At 52.8% G+C, this 17374-nt stretch overlaps 1 protein-coding gene across 7 annotated transcripts in view; it reads left to right on the forward strand.

Moving 5' to 3' along the window:
- Positions 1-3265, forward strand: part of DAB2IP (DAB2 interacting protein) — a 186999-nt gene extending 183734 nt beyond the window's left edge. For 6 of the 7 annotated variants that reach the window (XM_032418216.1, XM_032418215.1, XM_032418214.1 and 3 more), the window contains one exon: positions 144-3265. In XM_032418216.1, coding sequence (XP_032274107.1) covers positions 144-311 — 168 coding nt within the window. In that variant the 3' untranslated portion in view covers positions 312-3265. The remainder of the gene's footprint in view (positions 1-143) is intronic. The other variant, XM_032418218.1, reaches the window with a different exon arrangement.
- Positions 3266-17374: the final 14109 nt, after the last annotated feature.

Genomic DNA, 17374 nt, shown 5'->3' on the forward strand with positions numbered 1-17374 from the left:
TTTCCGGCCCCTCGCACACCGTGGACTCCCGGTCCTCCCCACGTGTCCTCCCAGCACCCCTGATGGGCGCACACAGCCCCGGGGAGACCCCTGTCCCGGTACGGTCCCCCTGTGGCCCCAGCTAATGCCCTCTTTGCCCCCAGGAGAAGCGCATCGCCTCACTGGACGCCGCCAACGCCCGCCTCATGAGCGCCCTGACGCAGCTGAAAGAGAGGTACAGCATGCAAGCCCGTAACGGCGTCTCCCCCACCAACCCCACCAAATTGCAGATTACTGAGAACGGCGAGTTCCGAAACAGCAGCCATTGTTAACCTGCCCGAGGAGGGAGGACCGTGGTGGCCCGGGGCCAGCCTCAGCCTGGGGAGCCCCAGCACGGGGGCGGGAGGCCCAGGCCCCCCCCCCTTCCCTCCACCTGCAGTCCAGGAGGTGCCACGGAGGGAGCCTCGACAGACTGACACAGCGTGGGCCCGCTCCCCTCTCTTCTGGCCCGAGAAGCGAGTTCGGTGCAGGCCAAAGAGACTGCAGGCTGGGGGGTGGGACGGCCTGGGGCGAGCAGGGGGCCTGCCAAAATATGTCTCTGTTGGTTATTGAATTTGGTGTGTGTCACCTTTCTTTCTTGACCTGGCAAGTGCATGTACCCCCTACACCCTCCCTAGGGAGGGAGCACCCGCAGAGGTGGAGGATTGAAGCGGTGGGGGCCCAGGCGCCTGCCCTGGGGGACTTGCCCCTTGGTTCCAGGGGCTGATCGGCTGGTTGGCAGGCAGGGAGAGGGTGGGAAGGATGGAGCCGTTGGAGTTCCTGTCCCCCACAGGGCTCCACCCTGAGCACCTGCCACTGCATGCAGCCTGTCCAGGGACCCTTCCTGGCTGTGAGGAACCGAGGAATCCCCCCTGTACCTGTCCCCGCCCCGCCCCCCCTTCCTTATTTGTGTTGCCAAATAGACCCAGTGAGGATCCTGGCTCTCTTCTGGGCCCTTGTCTCTGTGGGGAGGATCCAGAGCCTCCCTTACTTGCCACCTGGGCCCAGGCTGACACTCCAGGGCTCCCCAAAGCCAAAGATCTGGGCAGAGTGGGCCCAGATGCCCCTGTGCCTGGTACCCGCCCTTCTCCCGGGGCCGGCGCACCAGGACGCAGTGGCCCTTCGGGGAGTGGCCAGCCGGTTCTCACCCTGAGAGAACGGCTGATCTTCCCTGATGGATGGTGAAAAGAAAGTCTGATGCCAGCAGGCCCTGAGAAGGTGGATAACTGTGATTTCTTTTCCTTTCACAGTATGCATTAGAAACAAAAGCCCGCTTGCTCGCTTGCTGGAACACAGGGGCCTTTTAAATTGAGCGTGCGCACTGCATGGGAAATAGCGGCCCTGGAGGATGTTAGACTTGCTCCCTCTCCAAGACAGCAGCGGCCTGCACCAGGCCCCGTGTGTGCGGCCGGCCTCCTCCTCACCCTTCCCGGGCCCCCGGCCGAGGACCCAGGCGCTGCAGACAGGAGAGGGGCACGGCTGGGGCCGGTTTTCCCCAGCTCTAGGCTGTTCTGTGGCTTCTCAGCCCTCCCTGCTCCCCCCCGCCCCTTGTGGGACATAGGTGGGCAGGAGCTTGGGTCTGTCTCGGTCCCTCCCTGTTCCCGCCCCCAGCCCTGGTAATCTCGGGCGGGAGCTGGGCGTTTGCCCCGCAGCAGAACCAGGGCCACGGAGCCGGGGCTGGGCGATACGCGGGAGCCGCCCCCTCTGCCTCCACCTCAGCCTCCACCTCAGCCTCAGGAAGCTGAGGAGACCCTTGGAAAGAGCACTGAGCCCTTCCCGCCCCTGGGGCCGGAGGCCTGCCGCTGCCAGGGGCCGAGGTCACCACAGAGCCCACCGGGTCGGGCAGTGCGGGAAGGGTGGCCCAGACCACACAGCACCCTGGCCTGGCCTGTGTCCTGGGAGGGGGCTCTTAGATGCAGCCTGCAGTTCAGTTAGGCCAGAGATTGGCCGGTGAGGAGAGGGCAGGCCCCCGGGGGGTCACAGACCTCAGGAAGGAAGGCCGTGGGGGCTGTGGCCCTGCCCCTACTCGTGGCCACACAGGCAGGGCCCGGCCCCCAGTGATGTACTCTGGTTCGGTCTCCTCCCCTCCTCCCTCCTACCCCTCTCCCACCGATGCCTCGATGCCTCGTAGAGCAACCTCGGACTGAGCGCCTCTTAGCAATACGGGGGAGGTTCCCGGGGCCCCGGGGCCCGGACAGCAGGGTGCAGGAGGCCAGCGCAGGTCTGGTGCTGGCGGCCCTTGGCGTGGGTTGTGAGCTCTCAGGCCGAGAGCCTTACTTACTTAGTGCAAAAACTGTAAAAGTGTACAGACTCTTCACAGATTTTTATCTGAATTGCAAGTCTGACAATTTTTGTAAATGTTCTTGGTGTTCGACTGTAATGTAACTATTTCACCTAAGGGTTGTACATAGTCCTTTAGTCCTGGTGCTGCCGAGGGCTGCCCGGGACCGCTGCTCTCCAATGGTGTGTATTTTATTTTTTAATCTAGAGAACAGTATTGGGCAGGAGGAAGAGGTTTGGGATTTGGGTGTTGGGGCTTTTCCATACCCATGGCATGCAGCGTGCGGTCTGGGTGGGGTGCTGGGGGCCTGCACCCTGACTGGACCAGCAAAGGGGCTCCTGTCCCGGCCACGCAGACGCTGCGTCCCAGTGTTGGACCAGTTTGCCGCAGGGCCAGAGGGAGGGGGAGTGAGGGAAGGCAGGCCCTGCTCTGGGAAGATAAGGCCCCAGGTCCCCGGGGCCCCAGGCCCAGAGTCTGCCGGAGACAGCTCTCCCCTCTGCCAACACAGAGAGGCCTGACTTTTTTGCTTAACTTGTATGTTTAGGGTGAAGGAAACTGCCAAACTTCCTATAAGTGAAGACTTTTTTCCGACTGCCCAGAAAGGGGGGTGGGGGGAACCAAGGCCAGAGCTCCACACACCGCCCCCCACCCATGGAGCATCTGCCCCGGGGTACGCCTCTCTCCCTGCCGCCCGCCCATCCGTGGAAGGCAGGCTGTCCAGGGAAACAGCCCCTCTTTTCTACACCTTTGGCCCCAAAGCCGCCCCCAGCCCCACACCACCTCCTTGCTCCCCCTTTTGTAAGTATGTGAAAAAGAAAAAATGCAAACGTTGGAGTCTTGGCTGGAGCTCCTCCTTCCGGCTGTGACTTTTCATATGTAATAATGTACAGAGAAAGTTGTTGGTGTTCTAAGACTGTGTGGCTGTGCAATTTCTGTACATTTGCAATTAGAAATATTAAAGATTTATTTAGCTATTTTAAGCCTGACTCGCCTCCATTCAGCTGTGTCTCAGGAGATTTTCCAGGGGCGACTCTTGAGTTGTGGGCCTATATTGTCCTTTACCAAGGGGCTGCAGCACGGGGGTTCACCCTGGTGGTACTTGTGGACAGGGGAGACCCCTAGAACGGGGGTAGTGGTGGTCTCGGCTTACCGAGGGACCTGAGACTGTCTCCTCCAGCAGGTTGGGGTCTCTCCGCTTAGGGAGTGGAGCAGTGCCTTCTTCAGGGCCCTTCCTGGGCTCCGATAAGCTCCGAAGGGAGTTCTTTGCTGGTTCCCCAGTCCCAGGGGGATGGCGTGGCCCCTGCACTTCGTGCAGGAGACACCATCTCCTGCCAGGCTCTGTGTCAGATGCCTTCTCTAGGGTAGGGGCGAGAGTTTGGTCTATGTCACCAGCAGGTCAAGGCTGAGCTGGCTAAACGAAGCTTCGAATGCCTGGAAGGCCACAATTCATGGGGCTCTCATGAGCCAGACCCGTTTGCAAGGCCCCACCCAGGGCCTCTGAAACAAAGCAGCCCCCAAACCCCTTCGGCTGCACCCATGCCCGGGGGCCGACTCAGCGGGAGCCAGGCAGGGGTCATCGCCATCCTATTTACACAAGGCTGAGAGGGGGCATGTGCAGGCCTCAGTCCAGCCCCTCAGAGGGGGCACAGGTACAGGGGCCCAGCTATGACAGGGGCAGTGATGTGTCTCAGCAGGTCCCCGGTGGAGACCTCGGTCTGTCACCGGCACAGGTCCCTGGCTGTCCAGCATTCCCAGAGAGAATGGCCGGCGCCCTAGCCTCACCCTTGCTGCCTTCATCATTCCTAAAACTGCAGCCCCACTGCGCTTTCCCACGGCACCGGGGCTGCTCACCTGCTCCGGGCTGGGTTTTCTGTTCTCCCCTTCAGCCAGCCTTCTTAAGGTGTGCTGCCTAGGGGACCCCGTCTCCACCTCCTCGCTCTGTTCTTCCTCCAGGCCAGTATTGCCCGTCTCCTTCTCCCACACCTCTACCACCTCGTTGCCAGACCCATGGGCCCCCTTAGAGCTTCTGTACCTCTGTCCTTGGTCCTCAAGATCAAGGACCACCATTCCTCTGCTGGGCAGCACCACGTAAACACCATAGGATGCCAGGAAGTGGCTATGGATGAGGCACAGATCATGTTGACAGAGAGCATCTGTAACAAACGTACGAAAGCCGTGAACCTCCATGTGTGCATTAAGTAGCATCAAATAGAAAGCAAAAAGTGGGGGCGCCTGGGTGGCTCAGTTGGTTAAGCGTCTGCCTTCGGCTCAGGTCATGGTCTCGGGGTCCTGGGATCGAGCCCCGCATCAGGCTCCCTGCTCCGTGGGGAGCCTGCTTCTCCCTCTCCCTCTGCCTGCCTGCTCTGCCTACTTGTGCTCTCTCTCTGTCAAATAAATAAAATCTTAAAAAAAAAAAGCAAAAACTGGAAATGCAAAGGAAAAAGTCAACAGAAAGACAATTACCTTTGAGGCTAACACACCACTGCTATTAGTTTATTACAGATCAAGGAGACACTAAGAACCCCGAGGCTTTTAATAATTTATAATGTTTAATGAGCAGGGATACCTTGCTCTTGCCCTAGAGAGCATACCTTCTTTCTGAGTATGCCTGGAACGTTACCCAAAGTCGACTATATATCGAGACATGAAATCCTCAGTTGCCCGAAGGCACAGCGGGGGCCACATTCTGTGCCTTGAAACAATAAAACTAGAAATCAATAATAAATGTTTAATCAGGAAAAAAAAAAGCTACCATCAGGAAGTTTAAAAAAATACTGAATCAATAGAATGAGATTTTTGAAAGAAACGTCTTCTCATTAAACAAAGCATATCGACCACATGCATTTATCTAACTCCCCAAACACCACCACCCTGATGGGGAAAGGACTGGAAAGGTTATCAGCAGTGAATGTGGGAGGAGACATCAGTAAACAGAATTTGAAAAGCCTTGGCAGATGGAAGCTGAGGAGCGGGACAGACAAACTGGGGATGCGCTGAGCAGCCCCGCCCGAGAGGCTCAGGAGTGGGAGGTCCCAGTGTGATGGGGGCTGAGCCCCTGTGCCAGGCGGGAAACAGGAGGACCAGGCCCCAGCCTCCTCCCCTGCTCTGCACAGCCAGGAAGTTTCTCTTTATCGTCTCATGTCTTTGGAAGGAACTGGACATTTATTCTCTGGAGGAGTCAAACCAGCTATGCTCCAGACTTGGGGACACCAGGCAGAGCAGAGGGCTCTGTGAGGTGTAGGTCTGTGAGCAGGTGGCAGGGGGTAAAGTGAGCTTCTGTCCCCAGTAGTGCTTGCCCCACAGGTGCCTGCACTGCTCCCAGAATGCCCAGAGCCCAACCCCCCAGGGAGGCGACTGGAACATTCTTTGGAAAACTGGCTTTGGAGAAAAGACTTCCAGATGCCTCCCCAATGCAAGGACTGCATCCCTGTCCCAGCATCCCATAATGACACCCAGCAATCAACATGTCCTGTGTGCATGCACGTGCGTGGGAGGAGCATGGACATCCGGGAACCCCGACCCCCCCCCCCCCCCCCCCCTCCAGGAAAGCCTCCAGTAAATAAAAGGAACTAGATAGGAATTTCTCTGGGCCTTTGCTTCAATATGGTAATAAAGCCCCCTATTTGCAAATACAACAGCTCAAGAAAAAAGGAAGGAAAGAAGGGAGAGAGGGAGGGAGGGAGAGAGGAAGGGAGAAGGGAAGGGAGGGAGGAGAAGAAAAGAAAGAAACAAAGCTTCTAATGTGAAAGAGAGACTAAATCAGCCCAAGAAAGGAAACAGGAAATAGAGACAATGCAGGAAAGAGAAGATCATTAAAAATAATAATAATAATAACCCCAAACTATAATATCATCATGGAGCTAAAACAAGAACAGGGTGTCATGAAGAAGAAACCAGGATCAAGAAAGAACTATTAGATTCTTTGCAAAAGCAGAATATGCAGTAGAAGAGACGGAAGACAAAGTTGAGGTATTCTTCCAGAAAGTACAACAAAATACACAAGCAGAGAATGGTACGGAGAGAGGGAAAAAAAAAAAATCTAGAAGCTCAATCCAGCCTGTCCCAACATCCAACTACTAGGAATTCCTGAAGGAGGGAAAAGAGTAAAAGGAAGGATGAAAATGATCGAAGGAGTAAGAAAGCAAGTTCTCCGGCACAAAGGAAGGTGCCCATGTCCGGGCTAAAAGAAGGTGGCACAACAGACGAGGTCGACCCCTTGCAGGCAGCGCGAGGCTCCCAAACGTGGCCTGAGCCTGGCCAATCGGCGCTGGCCACAGCCAGGTGCCCAGAGGCGGGACGGGGCGGCTGAGTCCCTGGGGCGGCTGAGTCCCCGGCCGACATGAGGGGCTGCTGGGGGCCGCGGCCCGAGACAGCCGGGAGGGACGGCCACTCCTGAGCCGTCCGGGTGCGGGGCGTCGGTGAGAGGTCCCCGTGAGAAATGGTGACGTTACAGGGAGATGCGTTAGCACCGTCCGGCCACAGTCAAGACTAGCAGATGCCCTACAGGGCTATCAAATCATAGGCAGTGGGGTTGCGTCTTTCCCTGCCCCGAATCGACCAGTTCGCGTGTAACTTCCCAGGCGGCATGCATAAATAAAGAGCAGATGGCAAGGCAGATTCAATGTCTACCCCCTGGAGATGGAAGAGTCCTGGGGCAGGCCTCTTAGACGGTACCCCAGGGCGCCTGGGCGGCCCCGAGGCTTGGAAGTCCCATTCGATTTCTGCTCAGGTTGTGATCTCAGGGCTGAGGGGTTGAGCCCCGTGGTGGGCTGGCGTTGAGCGTGGAGCCTGCTTAAGAGTCTCTCTCCTCCTCCCTCTGCCCTTCCCCCGCTCACGCATGCATGCTGGCTCTGTCTCTCTTAAAAAAAAAAAAGAAAACTTAAAAAAAGAAACAAACTCTAATACTCTAGGGGACACTGGAATGACAAGCTGGCCTCTTCTGCCTTAATTCCAAAGTCGGATGATTTTTCTGAATAGTCCCTGACAATGCGAAGCACAAAGCCTCCGTGAGCGGGCAGGCGATGTGAGTGACGGAAGCAGGGCCACCTGGGATGACTGTCAGGCCGGGCATCAGGTGGGGCCCGGGGTGAACTTGACGAGCACACGCCCTTTCTGCAGGCTTGGCTCCCCCCCAGCAGGGACCACAGCCACGGATTTACATACCCGTGGTTTTCTCACTGACCCCCATGCTTTTATACCCAGCTCCACCTCTCTCTGAGCCCCACGTTCACGGGGCCACGGCCCACATAACCTCGCCACTTGGCGTCAGGTTCCATGTGTCCGAAACGGAGCCCTGGACTTTTCTGACCCCCCCAAACGGCTCTGCCATCCTCCGTGTTGCTGACGCCAGGAGCCAGATGTGACCTCCTGATGCTCGCGCATGAAAGAGGACGGATGGATCTGGAACGGCGGTCACGAGATACCGGGTGTGAATAGCAGGAAGCAGATCCGCACGCCCCCAAGCCTTTAAAGGAAAACAAATTACGGTGAGTGACACAGACGAGGCGTAGAAGCAAACATGCAACTAGTGATGACTTCCTCCGACGAGTGGGGCTCAGCAGGATGGGAGAGGACGGCGGGCACTTTCTACTTCATACTCCTATTATTGTGTCAATATTTTGCAACCGGTCTTCATTGCTCGTTTTGATATGGAGCCATTTTTTAAAAAGATTTTACTTATTTATTTAACAGAGAGAGACACAGCGAGAGAGGGAACGCAAGCAGGGGGAGTGGGAGAGGGAGAAGCAGGCTTCCCGCTGAGCAGGGAGCCCGATGCGGGGCTCGATCCCAGGACCCTGGGATCATGACCTGAGCCGAAGGCAGACGCTTAACGACTGAGCCACCGAAGCACCCCTATATGGAGCCATTTAAAAGCAAGTAAAACATATCCATGTATGTTTAAAGGCTGTACAGCTATTAAATCTATAGAATAACAAGGGACGATGAGAGCTGTTAATACTGTATTAGGTGTAAAAGCTGATAACAGGACTGTACGTCCAGGAGGATTGGAATTTGGTTTTTAAAATCTATTTGCAAAAGCAAATCTGGATTAAGAGGCAGTGGAGGGTAAGTAAGAGCTTGAGCCTTGGCATAAGGGACCCTTACTGTCTGCAGATGAGCCACGTGAGCTTAGGGGAACCGGGCAAGTCCGCTCCGTCTCGATGGCCCCGACTCTAGGGTGGGACTGACCGTCTCTATAACTGCAGAGATGCTATTTGTCACCCCCGTCCTTCCACAGGTACTGACGCAGAAATAAACGTTACCTGCGCAGGGAGCAATGACAATCATAATATCTTAAGATAAAAATTACTATTATTAAGGACATACACCGAGCTGTTCACAAAACACGGACCAAGAGGTGGCAAGGACTTGTATTTCTCCCCCTCTGTCTGTGCTTATCGGTATTTTCTAGTATTTTCTGAACATATTTTTGCTTTTGTAATAAAAACACGTAAAAAAAAGACTACCTCAAGCCAATAGCCAACATCACCCTAAAGAGTAAACCAGCAGAGACCTTCCCGATGAGGTGAGGAGCAAGACTCAGATGTAGGACCCCCACATGTCAGTGACAAATGCCATCAGTAACTGTAACCACTGGGCAAGAGAAGACAAAAGACGGGGTTGTCTTAGAAATTCACTAGAAATCAACCAAAAAATGGTCACAGTTCAGTCGAGTGTCTACATACGCAATAATTATACAAAATTGAAACTGCTTCTTCAGACACCAGTCAGTGTGTGTTAACAGAGGGGGCCCGTGGCTTCCGGGAGAGGCAGGTGACAGGGAAGCTCACACCCAGACCACCCAGCGAGCTTGTCCACACAGTGTGGGTGGTGCCCAGACCCCTGGCAAGGGGAAGAGCCTGTCTCCAGAGCACACCCCACAGTGCACCAGATCCTGGTCTTATTTTCTGATGAACAGTACAATCATGTGGCACTGTTTATTGGATTTGCATTAAAACATTCATGTATGCAACATAAATGTTTAAAATTTACTGCTATTTTTGTGACTCTCTTTTGGCATTTCTTTGTTTTTATATATCCTTGAAACATCCAGAAAACAAATTAACCGAGGATGTCTTGCTCTCTGAGAGGCCCAGCTAGTCGGAAACAGGAAGAATCCCTTTCCCAGAGGATGGTGGTCTGACTTTGGCCAAGCCTTCTCCCCCCGCCAGTGACTCTGGGTCAGTGACAATGAGGGGGCCAGGATCCCCACTCACTGGGAGCACAGGATCCCTGGGGAAGGCTGGGTGGGGTCCCCGGGGACCCACACTTAGTGGTGTTCACACTTTGCTGGTGCATGAATTTGGGCTTCCTGCCCATCAGGAATCCAGCATTTCGATCGGAAGGGGGGCTCCCCCTCCCCCCGCAATTCTGATTTAGCTCTCTGGAGAATCTCTGGACTGCTTTTCTTTTAAAATGTTTCTAGATTTTACCTTTAGTTATGAAAGTAACAGATGGTTGTTTTAAAAGATACATTTTATTAAAATGATGAAACCAAAACTCTTACACAAATATATAAAATATATAAAATCTTTTTTTAAAGATTATATTTATTTATTCATGAGAGAGAGAGAGAGGAAGAGGCAGAAGGAGAAGCAGGCTCCCCGAAGAGCAGGGAGCCCGATGTGGGGCTCGATCCCAGGACCCCAGGATCACGACCCGAGCTGAAAGCAGACGGAGCCAACTGAGCCACCCAGGTGCCCAAATCACATGCATTTTAATCAGGGTTTTTGTGATCGACGGAGCTGTAAAGTCGCTCAAGGACAATGAAAAGCAGTTTCTGGGTCCAGGAGCCCCGGTAATCCTTGTTTCCTATTTTGAAATCTTTCACAAATTTTCCTGACACCTGTGAAAAACAACAACAAACAGAAACATATAAAGTTAAAAGGGATTCCCTCCTTCACAAATCCCCTTCTCAATGGAAATCTTTTCTTAACGGTTGATCGAGGTCTCTGACAGACTTGACTCCTGGGCATACAAACTAATATTTTTAAGACAAAAATGCAATCACACTACCCACCAATGGACAGTTTGCTTTTTTCACTTGGTAGTATATCATGGACACCAAGTCATGACAGATGTAATTCTTTTTTTAAGCTGTCCCTGTCTGTCTGCCTGCCTTCCTTCTTTCTCTTTCCCCTTTCTTTCTTTCTTCTTTCTTTCTTCTTTCTTTCTTTCTTTCTTTCTTCTTTCTTTCTTTCTTTCTTTTTCTTTCTTTCTTTCTCTTTTCTTTCTTCTTTATTTCTCTCTCTCTCTCTCTTTTTTTCTTTCTTTTAAAGATTTTATTTATTTATTTGACAGAGAGAGACAGAGCGAGAGAGGGAGAAGCAGACTCCCCATCCAGTAGGGAGCCTGATGCGGGGCTCGATCTTAGGACCCTGGGATCATGACCTGAGCCGAAGGCAGACACAACGACTGAACCACCCAGGTGCCCCTCTTTCTTTCTTTCTTTTTGCTTTTTAATGATTATACTTGCACATAGTCTAAAATCTCAAGCCCTGGGATCTGAAGTTTTTTTTTAAAAAAACAAAAACAAAAACAAAACCCTTCCGGGGGCGCCTGGGTGGCTGAGTCGGTTAAGCGGCTGCCTTCAGCTCAGGTCATGATCTCAGAGTCCTGGGATTGAGCCCCACGTCAGGCTCTCTGCTCAGTGGGGAGCCTGCTTCCCCCTCTCCCTCTGCCTGCCGCTCCCCCTGCTTGTGCTCTCTCTCTCTGTGTCAAATAAATAAATAAAATCTTTAAAAAACAAAAAAACTTCTGATTTGGAAAGAATTCACACTTATAGTGAATTTGCTAAAACCAACAGTACAAAGAACATCCAGATTCTCCTATTAATGCTATTACCCCATTTGCCTTATCATTTGGTCTCTCCTCCCCCCCCCCACGCCCCCACAATTTTTTTTCCAAACTCTTTGAAGATAAGTGACATACGTCATGGTCCTTTACCCCTAAGTACTTCAGCGTGCATTCGCTAAGATTAGAGATCTTCTGTTGCATAATCACAGGATAGTTATCAACCCCAGTCAATTTCACATTGGTCCATACTGTAATCTGACATCACATTCCAACCTTCTCCGTTGAACCAGTGATGTTCTTTTATAGTATTTTTCCCTCTAGCACAAGATCCAGTTTAGGGTCAGAGATTGCATGTAGATGTTGGGTCTCTTTAACCTCTGTTAATCTAGAATATTTCTGTGGCTTTTCTCTATCTTATGGCATTGAGTTTTGGAAGACTGCAGCCAACTATTGCGCCCCTCTTTCTTTAATAGAAATATGATGTTGCAATTTGTCTGATGTTTCCTTGTGACTAGTTTCTGGTTATTCATTCTTGGCCAAAATACTGCAGGGAGCATATTGTGTCCCTCTCATAGTAACCCATCTGAAGGCACACATTACCCATCTGTCCCTCGCTGGTGATGTTAATTTTGATCATCTGATCAAGGTGTGGTCCTATTTCTACATCATATAATTACTGGGTTTTTCTTTTTCTGTCTTGGTTGCAACTAATAAGCAGTCTATGGGGAGACATTTTGAGACCATGCAATCATCTTGCTATTCATCAAACTGTCCCCCGAGATTTAGCAACCATTAACGATTCTTGATTGATTCAGCCTTTACTAGGATGGTTGCAAAAGATGATTTTCAATTCTAACACCCCCTTTCTCTTATCAGTTGACTCTCAGAATTTTGCTGACAACAAAGGAGCGCCCTTCTCCTCGGGTATTTATTTATTATCAGTATATGGACCATAAAGTCCTATTTGTAAGGGCTTATAATTCATTGCTTAATTATTTTGGTGCTCAAACAGTCCCAGATTTGGCGACAGGGAGCCCCTTCACGCTGGTGCCCACATCCTGGTGGCACCTTCAATGTCTTTTCTGACCATTTCCTTATTTCTAGCATCATAAGAGGTGCAGGCTTACCTTGTACCTACTCTACTCCAGCTATGGATTAGTCATCTCCCTGAGCAACTCTGGGGATTGGAATTACAGACCTGTAATCTGAGAGCTACTAGAACGCCCTTTCTTTTTTACCTTTTCAGCGGGCAGAATCAGGAAACAAACAAATGAATAAATGTGATTCTGTGTGTGTGTGTATAAATATGTGTGTATGTATACACATATACATACAGTACAAATATACATCCATACACACATACATGTGCACACAAACATACATATTGACCTTTCAGATATCAGGAGTTGGCATGCATGTGTCTGATTCCATGGAATCTGAAGTTTAGTAGGTGTCCGGGTAGGCCGAGCAGAAGAGAAAAACACCTGCAGGAGGGAGGTGAGGCTGCTCCTCATCCCAGCCCCCAGTGGGAGTGGGGCACAGGCTCGGACTGAATAGAGGGAATGGCTGAGCCTGCCCACGTGGAACCAGATCCTCAGGGAGATTCCCTCGAAGATGGTCCTCTCCACAGGATAAGGGCGAGTCCTGCATTGCCCCCCACGGTGCCCCAAGCCTTAACGTGTCAGGTTTGGGCAAGCGCCTCAGCCATCCTGAATGAATGCTCAGATGATTCAAATAATGCTTCATCAATCCACGGAGTGTGCAGCTAAGGGGTCGGTGCAGCTTGAAAACAACAACTTGAGGGAAACAATATCATTGCCAAGAGCAAAATCCAGAACGCACGTTCTTGAAAGTCAAAGTCATGCTTCATCCCAGAATATCGGCTTGGAGTGTTATCCACGAATATTGCAAAAGACAAATAACTGGAAATTTGAAGAATTAAACAATTATCCCAGCAGAGAAACAGGCAAAGATATGAAATAGCAAGCTGCAAAGAAGGAATACAAATGGCAATAAATGAGAAGAGGGGCATTGATGCTAATGATTCAAGAAAAGCGAATGGGTGTGATACTGAAATATCTTTTTTGTGTGTGTGCCTAGAAGTGGTTAGGTAATTAACAAAAAAAAGGAATCAACCCAAGTAGAAAAAAAATACTTGATACATTAAAGAAAATACACGTTCTGACACTCCCTCTGCCGTACATACATCAAATTGTCCATGTGGATTTGTCTTCTCCATTATTAGGCTCTGGAGTCCAAATTAATTCAACTTTGTCTAATTAGCACCTGACATAGTGCTTGGCACAGAGTAGGTTCAAAAAAGAAGAGTCCTATTTCTTGACCACAGAGCAATTAAAGTAGGAATTAATAACAAAGGTTTATGGGGATGTAATGTACAACATGGGGAATATAGTCAATAGTATTGTAAGAACTTTGTATGGTGACAGATGGTAACTAGCCTTATCCAGAGGATCATTTCATACTGTATAAAAATATCAAATCACTATGATGTACACCCGAGACTAATAGGATTTGTATGTCAATTATCCTTCAATAAAAAACAAAGTTTATCTGCTGCTTAGAAATCAAAAATGTGTGTAGAAGTGTGTATGTGACTGTGTGTGTGTGTGTGTGTGTGAGTGTGTGAGTCCCGGGTGTATCAGCTATGAGGGCTGTGCTGTGTGTCGGTGTGGGTTCGTACACACGGGGATGGGAGCGGTATCTGTGGGCGGGTCTCTGTGTGTGGCTCTGTCCAGGTGTGGCTTGCATACCTGCGTGGGTGTGTGCCCCACCTTAGCTGGCGCCGAGCTGTGGCCGGGGTGCGTGGCCCATGCTGAAGGCAGAAGCCCAGGCCTGCGCCCAGCACACCCCGCCCCCGGCCCCAGAGGGGCAGCAGAGGCGCAAACACTGGGCCACGTCCAGGTTGTGAGCCCCTGGCCGGCCTGGCTCTAGGTCCTGCTGTGGTCGTGGGCAAGGACCAGGGAAGCCAGGAACGGGGCGACCAGCAGACAGACCCAGGGCAGCGGGCAGAGGGCAAGACAAGAGGACAGCACAACGCCTGGAGATCATCTCTCTGCGAGCAGCACCCAAGTTCAGCCCCCAGCACCCAGTACCTGCCCCCACATGCCCCCTTGCATGCCATACCCTCTTGTTTTCAACCTATAGACAAGAAGTGAGTTCAGGACCCTCCCCCACCTGCTTCGGGGGGGTGGGGGGAGGTTTGGAAAACCGGTCCTGGCAAGAAGGGGGGGAAGGGGGCGCCTGGGTGGCTCAGTCGGTTGAGCGGCTGCCTTCGGCTTGGGTCATGATCCCGGAGTCCTGGGATCGAGCCCCGCGTCGGGCTCCCTGCTCAGTGGAGAGCCTGCTTCTCCCTCTCCCTCTGCCTGCCTCTCTGCCTACTTGTGCTCTCTCTCTCTGTTAAATAAATAAATAAAATCTTAAAAAAAAAAAAAGAAGGGGGGAGGCTCGTGTTCATTACGGGAAATAAGCAGCAGAATTGCATCCTAATAAATCAGCGCAGATTTCAGAGCAGTGCGGGCTCTGCGGGCCGTGGAATTCAATATGATATGCTTCAGCCCGTCAGCTAATGGGCGGCTGCTGGGTGCCACGTGACCCAGCCTTCCCGGGGACGTTAAATGATGCTGAAAAGTGGCCCAGGTTTATTTACTGGGACAGTGCGCGTTCCTGCCTGTGGGTGAGCAGGGAGATGACCAGTTCTTGTGAGCAGGTGAGAGCAGCTGGGCTTTCCACGCGGCCCCCCGGCCTGGACAGGCAGCCTGTGGCCTCCCTCCTGGCCCTGCAGCTGGGTCTGGCCCAGCCCCAGGGAGGTCACCGGCTCCCCCAGGTGACATATCACCCCACGACGTAGAACGTCAGTTTCTCCGTGTGCCAGATCCTTCATTCGTTCAGCATTTCCTTTCCCACCTGTCGTTCATTCATTCATTCCCAGAACATTCCACCTGCTGAGCACTGAGCTGTGTGCTGGTTCGTCCGCCCCGGGCTGCTGACAGGATGGCCCAGGCCTTGCCCTCTCAGAGGGGGGTGAGGCAGCGATTAAGCACCGGCCATGGGAGGTGTCCCCAGAGCCACAGCCAGCTTACAGCCGCCATCCCCTGCGACTGGACGCCAGCCTCGCTCCCGGCCAGCCCCTCGAACTCACGCACCACCCACATGGCCTAGCCCACCCTCCAGATCCGAAGCTTGCTTATTTTAAAACACAAGCCCCTCTGAACACTCTTCGGTGGCAAAGAAGAAACCTTCAACGGGCCAGCAGGGGCTTCGGGGCCTGGCCTCCCCGCTGCCAGCCTCGCCCTGCCTCCTCCTCACCCCTGCTCCCCCCCAACAGCGGGAGGCCCCCTCCCCCCACCACCCACGCAGCCGTCTGCACTTAGTTCCATCCTGGCCGGGCCTCCGCGGCAGGCAGGCTGCTGCGTCTGGTTTCGCTCCTGTGGCCCCTGCCTCCCCAGGGCCTGGCATGGTGTCAGCACACAGAAAGTGCTCAGCGGCCACCAAGTAGGGAGCTGGGGGGGCTGCCAGAGGCACAGATGCCACGGGGTGCCGGGCGCTGGGCGCCAGAGGGGTCCCAGGGGCCAGGCAGGGATCACGGAGGAAAGTGCGGCTGGGAGGACCCTTATCCGACTTCTATTTTTGAAGGACCCCCCAGGACGCAGAGGGAGGACTGATGGCAGACTGAGGAGGTGGGCAAAGCAGCAGGGAGCCCTGCAGGTGCCCGGGGGGTGACGGGGGCAGAGCTGGGGGCACATCCCCCATCTGAGGAAGGATTGGCAGGAGGGCTGGCCCAGACGAGGGCCTCAAGCAGGTGTTTGGGGTTTGGGAAGAAGGGGCTGCTCCAGCACCTGCAGCCCACCGGCCCCTACAGACCAGAAGGGTCCCTGGCGCCCCGCTCCGTCCCCTGGGTGCTCCCACGGCAGAAGCTGCTGTGTCAGCCCGTGCCTACCGCGTCTTCCTCCGATGCCCCTGTGGGGGAATTAGGGGAGGAAGGAGAACCCGCTTCCTGAATGGGCCTTAATTTATTATCTGAAAAGAGCACTAGACCTACTAAATGAAAGGCTTTCACTGCGGACTCACAGGGCAGACTATAATTACCTGGGAAGAACCGGTCTGCTGCATTTTTTAAAAATTTGTATCTTGCAAAGTGTTTAACGGATATTTATGCAAAAGAACAACCTATTGGGTAGACGCACGACTTTACAGTAGGCTGAAAGGCTGAAGGTTCTGGGTCTGCACCCCGCTTCACGCCCACCGAGTCTGGCAATCAGAGGCTGCCTTCATTCATTCTTTCACTCATGTATTCATTCATTCATTCACTCATGCATTCATTCCACACACATTTCCTCCTCTGTGCTGGGTGTGGGCTGGCTGTGGGACTCAGGCATCAACGAGCACAGAGCTGCCCTAGAGAGAGATTCGCCTTGACCTGTGTTAAAGGGGTGACAGGAGGGCTGTGGGGCCCCAGAGAAGGGTGAGCCCACCCGAGGCGACCATCAACACCTGGAGGAGGAAGCTCCCTAGGCCCACAGGGGAGGAAGGGCATTAGGGGCAGAAGGAAGAGCATGGATGAAGCCGGAGAGGCACAGAAGTGCCTGGGATGTATGGGGAATGGTAAAAATCTGAATGCTGAGGTCAGGTGTATGGGACCCAGAGATAACGGCTCTCAGGCGGCCCCCTTGTTTGCCTGTAGGGGCGCCCTGGGTTCCCCTTCGTGTGTCCTTGGCCCCTGTGCAGGGGACAGCCTTGACCGCTACACCTGGTGGCCCTGGTGGCCAGGGCTGGGGAAAGCTGGACCCCACACGGAGGCCCCCCCAAACCAGGTGAGGGTTTTGAACTGGACCCCGGTGGGGGGAAGCTGTCTTCTATCTTGAGGTAGGAGGGTGACATGATCAGACTGGCATTTCAGAAAGGCCACTCTGGCGGCCTGTGGAGAATGTGTTGGAGGCAGAGAGAGAGTTGGCTGCCGAAAAATGGCCCATATAGAACACATATTTTGCAAGGATATGACAAAAGGCTAATTCTTTTCATCTGCAACGAGATGCTACAAATCAACAAGAAAAAGACCAGTAGAGAAATGGGCAAAGAACATGAGCAACCAGTTCATAGAAAGGAAATACTGAAGGCTTTTAAACAGGTAAAGAAGAGTCTCGACCTCATTCATAATGAGAGATACGAAAACGAAATCTATAATCAGACAATCAGACAAGGCCACGTTTTTCGCCCATCCATTGGCAAAGGTCGGCATTTTGATACTATTCTCTGTTGGGG

The sequence above is a fragment of the Phoca vitulina genome, unplaced genomic scaffold (genome assembly GCF_004348235.1).
Source record: "Phoca vitulina isolate PV1807 unplaced genomic scaffold, GSC_HSeal_1.0 scaffold21, whole genome shotgun sequence".
Taxonomy (NCBI): Eukaryota; Metazoa; Chordata; class Mammalia; order Carnivora; family Phocidae; genus Phoca; species Phoca vitulina.